This window comes from Scylla paramamosain, chromosome 9 (genome assembly GCF_035594125.1).
Source record: "Scylla paramamosain isolate STU-SP2022 chromosome 9, ASM3559412v1, whole genome shotgun sequence".
Classification (NCBI taxonomy): domain Eukaryota; kingdom Metazoa; phylum Arthropoda; class Malacostraca; order Decapoda; family Portunidae; genus Scylla; species Scylla paramamosain.
The window spans coordinates 27,740,001-27,750,879 of NC_087159.1; the positions used below are offsets into that span (position 1 = coordinate 27,740,001).

The 10,879-nt window shown below is 41.9% G+C and overlaps 1 protein-coding gene and 1 long non-coding RNA gene across 2 annotated transcripts in view; one reads left to right on the forward strand and one right to left on the reverse strand.

Moving 5' to 3' along the window:
• The window catches only part of LOC135103817 (uncharacterized), a 29,979-nt gene extending 25,499 nt beyond the window's left edge, over positions 1-4,480 (reverse strand). Inside the window, exon 1 of the long non-coding RNA XR_010270209.1 lies at positions 4,115-4,480. This is a non-coding gene — a long non-coding RNA (uncharacterized LOC135103817). The remainder of the gene's footprint in view (positions 1-4,114) is intronic.
• Positions 1-10,879, forward strand: part of LOC135103816 (trypsin-1-like) — a 13,128-nt gene extending 2,249 nt beyond the window's left edge. Inside the window, exons 3-7 of the mRNA XM_064010617.1 lie at positions 896-1,058; positions 2,438-2,649; positions 9,325-9,527; positions 10,075-10,132; positions 10,722-10,879. Of these exons, the coding sequence (XP_063866687.1) occupies positions 896-1,058; positions 2,438-2,649; positions 9,325-9,527; positions 10,075-10,132; positions 10,722-10,879 (794 nt within the window). The remainder of the gene's footprint in view (positions 1-895; positions 1,059-2,437; positions 2,650-9,324; positions 9,528-10,074; positions 10,133-10,721) is intronic.

The window sequence follows — 10,879 nt, forward strand, 5'->3', positions numbered from 1 at the left end:
TGTTTATGATCCTTTACTTGCTGGTTGTTTTTACTATGTGTGTGTGTGTGTGTGTGTGTGTGTGTGTGTGTGTGTTCCTCTTGGCTCCTCTGTACTACATTACATACATATACAAAATCTTCAGCACACACACACACACACACACACACGGAGAGTAAACAACCACAAACTCCCTTCATAATTGTTTCAGCTGTCTTGCAGTTCTTTTATAACGTGCATGATGTAAACTGGAATGAGAACATATCCACTCACGCCACATGAACACACAAACCTACATACATACAAACAAACCGCAATCACAAACAACAGATTGGACATGTAACACTTGTAAATAGCACTTTCCATGTATATATATGTACTGTACTATGATGTAAAACGATATACTGTAATTTTTATAATGTATACGAATATATAATTACTGATAAAACAAAAAGTGATGCTCTTCTCCTTTTTGTGAGTAGATTTTCACTGTACAGTTGGCCAAAAAAAAAAAAAAAAAAAACGTCATATTCTAGAAAATGTTTCCGTAAAAAATAAACCAATGAATAGGTGAAATAAAACAGATAAACAAATAAATAAAATAAATAAATAAAATAAACAGTGACAATTACCTTCACCTGTCACATCAATAGTTTTATTTACATTTATATTTTTGTAAAGCTCTTGACATACGAGTAAAGCAGCTCAGTTATCCTTACATACACTTCTACTCAATATAAGCTTTACTGGACTTTGTGACATGAACACCTGGGGCATCTATACACAACAAAACTCAACTTTGCCTGTATAAACTGTAAATACTCAATGCCACGTAAGACAGACCAAATAGTTAACATGCAACTAACAAGGCGTGGTGGTTGTGGTGGCGGTGGTGGTGGTGGCGTTGCCCTTACAGCATGTGGTCTGCCCAACCGCCGCGCCAAGATCGTGGGCGGCAACTTTGCGGAATTCAACGAGTACCCGTGGCAGGTGGCGCTGCTGTACAAGGGCCACTTCTACTGCGGCGGCACTCTGATCAGCGACCGCTACGTGCTGACAGCCGCGCACTGCATCAGGGGGTGAGTGGCTGAGTGTCAGGGTGCATGGGAGTGAATGCCAGCTGACTATTAGCACGGTGCGTATTCTTGAAGGCTTTGCTCTCTCTCCACAACTGTTTTCAAAGGCCACACAGATGATTAGCAAGATTCTAAAGTGTTTCTCTTGTTCATAATGTAGAAATGTTAATCTGTCACTAGAACCGTAAAAATAGCCTTATAAACCTGTCTAACTTATTATAAATCCGTATTTAGAAACGCTTAGGTCTCTCACCATGATTGTTTTCAAAGGTCATGGAGATAATTAATCAGATTCTCAAGAGTGTTTCTCCTGTTTATAATGTAGAAAATGTTGTTAATCCGTTACTACAAACGTATAAACACCCTTAAAAACCTGTGTATCGTGTATCTTCAACTAAAGCCTTTTGAAAATAATCGAGGTGCGGCTAGAAGTGTTTCAGAATACGGTCCTACGTCAGCAATGCGTCTGCTTATCTGTTTTATCACTACTAGTTTATTTCGTGTGAGAGAAGGGGATGCTGCAGATAAGGAACAAGGCTCTCTCTCTCTCTCTCTCTCTCTCTCTCTCTCTCTCTCTCTCTCTCTCTCTCTCTCTCTCTCTCTCTCTCTGAGGCAACACGGTTTTAAAGAGATAATCTATATTACATCCTCATCTTTTTCATTCCAAGTTTTTTTTTTTTCCCCTTTTGTCCTTAAAGATTATATCGCATAGAATCTAATTGCTATCTTCAAAACATCACTTAAAACTTGTTGATAAAGTGAGTGATAAGTAACAGAATCATTAACATAGAGTCACCAGTCACTGCAACAACAATGATAGTAATAACAATAATAACCATAATAATAATAATAATATTAATAATAATAATAATAATAATAATAGTAATAACAATAATAATAATAACAAGGCAATGGTCAGTGCGCGGGTTTACCACTACTGTTGAGGCAGGACGCTCCTCCCCGCGAGCGTTCAGCAGGGAGCAATCCAATACGTTTTCTAACCCACAGTAATGTTCCGGCAGTTGGCGCGGGGCCGGTGAGCGTAAGACAGACACGCCTTCAGCTACCCAAACCCAGCGCAACATTTTGAGGACTGTAATAAAGACTCAGTTGCCAATGTCTACACACACAGTAATACCTCTTCTCTCTTGTCCCTGCGCAGAATTAATCCCACTTTCTCTCGTCTGCGCAGAATTAACTTATTTTCGTCCCTGCGCAAAATTAACTTCCTTCTTCACGTCCCTGCGCATTATTAACATCTTACTTCTCGTCCCTGTGCAGAATTAACCTCTTACTTCTCGTCCCTGCGCAGAATTAACCTCCTATTTCTTGCCCTTGCGCATAATTAACCCTCACACTTTCTTTCTCTCGTCTTTGCGCAGCGTCAGCATTCACAATCTGCGCGTGACGGTCGGGGAACACATCCGCAGCTTCCCGATCGAGACCCGCAGCAAGGAGTACCAGCCAGTGTATTCCATCTTCCACCCGGAGTTCAACAAGACCACCTACAACAACGACATCGGCCTCCTCAAGCTGAGCCATAAAATCAACACCTACATGTGGTTCTCGCGTCCCGCCTGCCTCCCGCTGCCTGGTGAGTACACACACACACACACACGGGTTTCAAGACACTTATCCTACAGTTTTGGTTGATCCTTTTGAGGTTTTCTTTGGGTTTGGCACGTCACTGGGCTTTTTTTCTTTTCTTTTTTTCATTTTTTTTTGTGTGTTTTTTTCCTGCCCTTCGCCAACGCTCCTCTTACATGAACACACACACACACACACACACACATAACCAGGGAAGTTCCAAGTAAGTCATCATGCCTAACACGTGGCAGTCCCTGTATAAACTATGCTTACTTATTTCCACCTCTCATCTCCATCCATACATTTCTTGAATTTTCTTTTTAAAGCTCCCTACTGCCTCGGCACGAATAATCTGATTTGCTTAGTCTATTCCATTAATCTGTATCATCGTCCCAGAGAGAGAGAGAGAGAGAGGAGGAGGGGGAGGGGGAGAGCTTTCAGAACCCGGTGTATCATCACTTCCCAGATTACGCACCCTAGGAATCCATCACGCAGCAAATATTTTTCTCCCTCCATCACCATTCTTCCTCCTCCTCCTCTTCCTCCTCCCCCAGCACCACCATGAGTCGTCAACCTCCTTCAGACCACTATATCCATCCATTCTTCAGGCTGTTTCTTTTGGACAGTCACCTTTCGTTTTCTCTCTGACGCTTCGCTTTGACACACACACACACACACACACACACACACACACACACACACACACACAGATTAATGATTTACGTATTCAGTCTTCTAACAAGTTAAACGAAGTACCTAAGCACATCCAAGAGTCACATTATAACTGATATCCACAAATTTTCACTGCAATTTCGCCTATGAGGAAGGTAACTTGAAAACTTTTGAAAACCCCCAATTACTTCCATTAGAGCTCGTTAAAAGAAATAACCACCTTTGATTCATCTCAATTAAAGCTGAAAACACCATTGTAAACCCTTAATAGACCCCACCAGTGCCTGATATAAAGGTAATTTCTGATCCATCTCAATGCTTAGAACACCCTTGAATACTTCTATAACCCCGGCAGGACGCGCGATCCGAAGTAATTGTGGTAAAACTCCCGAGTGTTTGCAACCGCGAACCCAGAATTTAGGCAGCACCAGCAATTCTCAGGTGAAAACTGTATTTTTAGCGTCAAGAGGCAGGAGTTATGGTGGCGGTAAGGACGTACGTGAGTAGCGAATTGCAAGCTCACCGTTACGCTCCTTACCTGCATTACCTGTGTCACCTGTGCGGTGTGTTATTACCGTGTGCTGATTACCTGAAGCACACTCCACTGGCACACATGAAGAAAAAAAAAAACACGTACTAGTCAACAAACCAATGATTATTCCACTGAGAAAAACAAACAAATAAAAAAAGAAAACAACACTTGCCACCAGCCGCCATTTGTCAGGAGTGATCAACCGCAAACTTTTTCCCACCACCACCACCACGACCGCCACCGCCACCACTTCCACTGTCCCACTCACCTGCTTACTCTCTCGGCCACCTCGAGGACGCTCACTCAGCTCCCCCATCGCCACCAAAGGACGTCTCCCACATACCGGACACGCCTGGACCGCCGCCACACTTTCAAAACTTGACTAAACACAACGCAGGAAACACTTATGCTTGCATCCTGACTACCTCCAAAAGGCTATGGGTTTTTGAAGGGTAGTTTTATGGTTCTAGTGGCAGATTCATGAGATTTCTTTATCATTAACAAAAGAAACACTCTTGAGAACCTGGCTAGTCATCTCTGTGGCCGATAGAAGTAGTCGTGATGAGAGAATAAAGCGTTTTTGAATACGGACTGTAAAGCGACGCGAGTCCTCACACACCCCACCCGGGCAAAGGTTAGTGGTCTGGTGGTGGCTGGTTGGCTGGCTGCGCTGTGAGGAGCAAATGAAGTGCGAGATGCGCGTTCACAGAGGAGCTACTTATATGTTGATTCCTGGGTTTATATCGAAATCTCTTGGTTTAATCAGTGTGGGATTTTATAAAAATAAATGCTTGCATATGTAGCAGTCATGAAAATTACATGCTTCATAAAGCGGCTGCTTCAAAGCGCTCGATGACTCTGAAGTTTCGTGAGCCAAACCTAAATTTGGGTCTGCAGGTCAGCACATTCTTACCGCTAGTGTAGTGCACGGTGTTTTACTGAATGACTCGATGTGAGAATATTTTGCATCACGCTGACAGTAATGAAATATACATGAAGCTCGGAATTCATGAATCTGAAGCTTTTGAGCGAAACAGTGACACTTTCTGACGATCCAATGTCCTAGATAGCAGACTTAGGGAGAAGGTGACACGAAACGCAAGATTAATAGTTTTCGTCAATATTTTTCTATCTTATACCATCCTAGAACTAAATGGCGATGAAGTACCAAAAGCACACATGGCGTATTATTATAAACATCTCGCGACTACTTTTAACATACTGCAGTGGAAATTATTAGGGATTTTCAAGGGTATTTCAATTATTCTAGCAACAATCTAATAATGTTCTCCGCATCAACAGTACGAATAAACACTCATTAAAACACGGAATATCATCTTTGTGGCCTCTGAAAATGTTCCTGGTGAGACGACGATAAAACAATACTGGTCTAATGTTTTGTTTTTCTTTATTCCGAACCGTTCTTCTCACCAGTAGGACGATTTTCAGACCACAAAGATGATTAATCGGATCCTCATGGGTGTTTTATCTCTTTAATGTCACAGAATCCTTGTTAAATCACTAAAATCACGATAAAACTCAGAGAAAACCGCAATAGCTTCCACCAGACTAGAACAAGTTGAAGGAGGAGGGAGGAGGAGGAGCGTGAGGAAATGGGTAGAGGACAGGGAAGGGACGAGGGAGGTAAAAGAAGGGTGAGTGACATGTAGTGAGGGACCAAGTTGAGAAGTAGTCGAGTTAAGGGCGTTTCGAAATGCGGCCCTCTCATAACACCACTTAGTCAATGGCGGCAATACCCAAGAGGGGAGAGGGGGCGGCGACCCACTGACCCAAATGAGGGGGAGATGCTACTGCTGGAAACACTTTTCTGGCTGTGTGTGTGTGTGTGTGTGTGTGTGTGTGTGTGTGTGTGTGTGTGTGTGTGTGTGTGTGTGTGTTTCTTATCTTTTTATTTATTTATTCATTTACTTGTTTTTTTATTTCATCTTTATTTTTATCTGTTCCTTTTATCTATTTATTTATTTTCATGTAATAAGGGACTGTGACGTAGGGCAACAAGAGCCTATATCAAAAAAACTCAATTAATTAAGGTGCCAGTCCCCAAACAGTAGAAATATACACATGTATGTAGTGATAGAAATGAACTCTTTTTCGTTTTCTTTCCTCCCCACCCCCACGTCTCTCTCTCTCTCTCTCTCTCTCTCTCTCTCTCTCTCTCTCTCTCTCTCTCTCTCTCTCTCTCTCTCTCTGTGTTGTTGTTGTTGTTGTTCTCCGTCAAGCACCCTCACCCAATAGATTCACAGTAACGACAATATCAAAACAGGTAATTTCAGTCGCACACATAGCACGCACGCACGCACGTATACACTACTGGCACTGCATTACCAACGTCTTGCTTTACCTAAAAACACACCGCCACGACCACACTCTCCTCACGCACCTGCTAAATTTATACACACCAACCCTTTCACACACACACACACACACACACACACACACACACACACATACCTGCAATTAAAACTCACGCCCCATTACCTGAATTGTGCCACCTGACGCCTAAGCAGAATATGCCCCCCATACACACACACACACACACACATACACACAAAGGTGCCTGGTCCTCCCTGGCTCAGTAGGGAAGGACCAGAAGGCAAACACTCAAATTTAGCATCTAATTTAGTTCCCTATCACATGATTGTTGAGAGAGAGAGAGAGAGAGAGAGAGAGAGAGAGAGAGAGAGAGAGAGAGAGAGAGAGAGAGAGAGAGAGAGAGATGAAGAGGAAGAAGGGTGAATGGGGAAAGAAAAGAGGATAAGGGAACAGGGAATGTGTAGATGAGCATACCTAGACTAGAAGAGGAAAACAGAACAAATAGAAACTAGGAATTATGTCTGAGAGGAGATATGAAGAAGGATGGACAACTGGAGGAAAAGAAAGGGAGGGGATAAGGGAGTAAGGAATTAATGTAGTAAAGAATTAATGTAAGAGGAAAAAAAAAGAACAAATGGAAACTAGAAAATGTCTGATTGGAGGAAAGAACGACAGATGTGAAAATGAACGAACATGGAGAAAAAAAAAGATAAGGAAATAAGGAATGAAAGTACATTGGCACATCTAGTCTAACTCTCCTTACAGTCAAACATAACATAACTCAGAAGACTTGGCTGGTACACAACTTTCACCATTACCTTATCATTCATTCACTCACAGAAAGACAACAGAAAAGTAGGAAACGAATTATAGGAGAGAGAGAGAGAGAGAGAGAGAGAGAGAGAGAGAGAGAGAGAGAGAGAGAGAGAGAGAGAGAGAGAGAGAGAACCCCCTCCTCTACAGTCTACACACACGCACACACACACATTTATTTACACAAACAAGTTAATATAGTCCTTCCTGCGTCAGTGCGAGAGAAAACGGGAGCGCTGCGTGGAGAGATAATGGTGAAAAGGAGACGCGAGTGAATGGGCGAGTGAAATTCCTGGCGATCATTGAGTCCGTGAGTCTTTCTGTCTAGCGGTGAAGGTGAGTCGCTTCCGGGTCTTGAAAGGAGGGAAGTAAAGAGCGTGAGTGAGGAAATGTAGCGAGTGTTGGAGGGAGGGAAAGAAGAGGAAGGAGTGCGAGGAGATGGACTGGTATAAACACTGTAAAGCCGAGTGATCAAAACGTATAATCGTCTTTTTTTTTTTTCCTCTGAAGATCAACACTTTTCATGCCGTCAAAATAGGTAGTTTTATCATTTTTTTTTTTTTTTGCTCTTTTTCACGCGTTTCTCAAACTAGATTTAGAGTTTTCCGAATAGTATAGGGGATAATAGAGTAGATAATAGCGAGGAGGGAGAAAACAGGAAGGGAAGGAAGGAGTATGGGGAGATGGATAGAGGAGAAAGAGGCAAAGGAGGTAAAGGTTGTGGATGAGGAGATATAACGAGGGAGGGAAAGGGAAAAGGAATGCGAGAGGAGTGGTGTAGGAGATGAATAGAGGAATGGGAAGGGACGACGGAGGTAGAGGCCCAGAGGGTGCGAGTGAGGAGATATAGCGAGAGGGGTAGGGGAAAGGAAGGAGGAAGGAGGAGTGTGGAGAGATGGATGACGTAGGAGGAAGAGCAATGCGTGGTGTGTGTAAGAATTGACGTAAGAAAAAGAGAAGAAAACAAGGGATGAATGTAAAGGGGAGGTTTGAGGTGAAAACATTTAGGAAATAGAAGAAAGCAAAAACGATTGATAAAAGTAATGATGATAATAATAAATGAATAAATAAATAAAGGAGAAAAGAGAAGGCAGGAAGTAAGAGGGTGAATAAAAAGGGAGATTACCAATATAAAAAAAAAGGGGAAAAACACGCAGAAAACAAGCACATGAACTGAAAAAGAAAGAAATGCGATGTAAAGAAAAACGTACACACACACACACACACACACACACACAAATTTCTCCCATAAAAGTCACAACCCTCAGGACTTTGTAACACTTTCCAACACTCGTAAGACCAAATAATGTAAGATACGTGACAATTTCATGAGCTTAACTTCCGCAATGCATGAAACATAAGAGTTTACGGTCCTTGAGTATGATTTATGGCACTTTTTGTGGCAGACAGAGCAGAGAAGAGAAGAGAAGAGCAGGGCGTGGTAACTGTATGTATGTATGTATGTATGTATGTATGTATGTATGTGTGTGTGTGTGTGTGTGTGTGTGTGTGTGTGTGTGTGTGTGTGTGTGTGTGGATAAAGTAAGTCACGCTGTCAGTTTGTCAAATACTGTACTACCTACATTTTTCAACGCAACACGTACGCCACTGTCACTGCATTTGTAAATCTAACCAAATCTTTTTATTCAATCCTAATACTTGCAAAACGGCCTAAATGAAAGACTAGATAAATAAATAAATAAATGAATAATAATAATAATAATAATAATAATAATAATAATAATAATAATAATAATAATAATAATAATAATTTTTAAAGCAGTTTCTTGCACATACCTCATCATCATCACAAATTTAATGCTTCTATTTTGCCTGACAGAGCTGGATGACTTATGAGTCTCCTACTTTTTTGCAGAATGGAAAACTCTCCACTGATTATCACGTTTTTCATGTCTTCCTCTACACAAGGTCTCCAGATCCTCTTCAGTCTTCCCAGTGGTCTCTTTTCAACTTCCTCTGATTTTGGCACTCTTCAGAAAATGCTTTGCTCTCTCACCATGACTATTTTCAATGGCCACAGAGCTGATTAGCTGGATTATCATGAGTGTTTCTACCGTCAGTAATGTAGAAATATTGTTAATCTGCCACTAGAACCATATAAAAAAAATTAAAAACAAGTGTCACTTTAACTGCAGCTTTTTTAAAGTAGTGGAGGTGCAGCATAGAAGGGTTCAGAATATGGCCCTGAGTGTACACGTTCCCCTTTTGACATGCCCATATCTATCAATCTAACTCTCTGTCTATCTATCTGTCTTCTATACACACCCATCTCCTATGTAGTAATCCTGACAGCCTGCCTCCATGCAACAGACACAGACTATGTGGGAGAGCTGGGCATTGCCACAGGATGGGGCCGCATCTCGGAGAAAGGGGAGCCCACCGACACCCTGAAGGAGGCTCTGGTGCCCATCTTCCCCAACGCCGTGTGCCAGGCACTGCGTTACCGCCCCTACGAGATCACTGACAACATGTTCTGTGCTGGATACATCAACGGTGGCACAGATTCTTGTCACGTAAGATGTGGTCAAGTGAACTGTATATGTTTCTCATTATATTTCTAACCTTTTTAGAACATCAGAACATAAGGGAAGCTGCAAGAAGCCACCAGGCCTACATGTGGTAGTTTCTGTATGAGATATAGCTACTTATTTCCACCTATCATCACCATCTATAAATTTGTCTAATCTTTTAAAAGTCCCTAATGACTCAGCACTAACACCCTCATTGCCAAATCCATTCCATTTATCTGCCACTCTATTTGGGAACAAATTCTTTCCTATCTCCTTCTTAAATCTAACTTTTTCAAACTTGAACCCATAATATATATTTACTGATTTGTTATTGTCACATAAAAAGACAGATGAATGAACCATTACATTTATTTATTATTATATTTCTAAAAACTTCACAGGTTCATTATTGTCATGTAAGAAATGGAAAAGTGAACCATAGATTTACCTCATTACATTTTTAAAACATCACTGATTCAATATACTGTATCCATTCATATATTTACTCTTTGTTGCTTTAGTTTGAGACTGACAGCTGGCATCATTGCAGGGTGACAGTGGTGGTGGTCTCATGTGGGAAGGCTCTGATGGCAAGATGGATGTGGTGGGTAAGTTGAATCTCCTTTCCTTGTAACACTAACTGCTATTCATGGAGTGCAACATTTTGTCTGTGGTGGATCAGAACCTACTGCTCCTTTACTGACCTACCAATTGTGCTGATATAGGATAGTATAATGAAACCCTTGGTGAGTTGGTTAGGTTCTGTGATCAGCATGCAATGAATAACACAAGGACCTGTATTCAGAAACACTACTGTGGCCTATTTTCAAAGGCCACAGAGACGATTGCTGGATTCTGAAGTGTTTCTCCTGTTAATAATGTGGAAATCTTGTCACTAGAACAAAAGAAACACCCTTGAAAACTTGTGCCTCTTCAACTAGAGCCTACTGAAAGTAGTGGAGGTGCAGGTAGAAATGTTTCAGAATATGGTCTTTGCTCCTGTTCTGCTGTCTCAGAAAGTGTGTCCCTTACAGATCTTGTATTTAGTGTCTTTCTTCATATCTCAACTACAAGAAAATTGAATAAAACATAACATAAAAATAAATCCTGCTACACACACACACACACACACACACACACACACACACACAAATTTCTACACACCTGTCTTACTTCACCTCCCTGTGGCTGCTGCAGGTGTGGTGTCATGGGGCCAGGGATGTGGCCGCCATGGCTACCCAGGGGTCTACACCAGAGTCACCCGGTACTTGGACTGGATACACCACCACACCCGTGACAGCTGCTACTGTGGCCGGAGGAGAGGAAAGTTGCCGGGGAACCTGCTGGGGGGATGA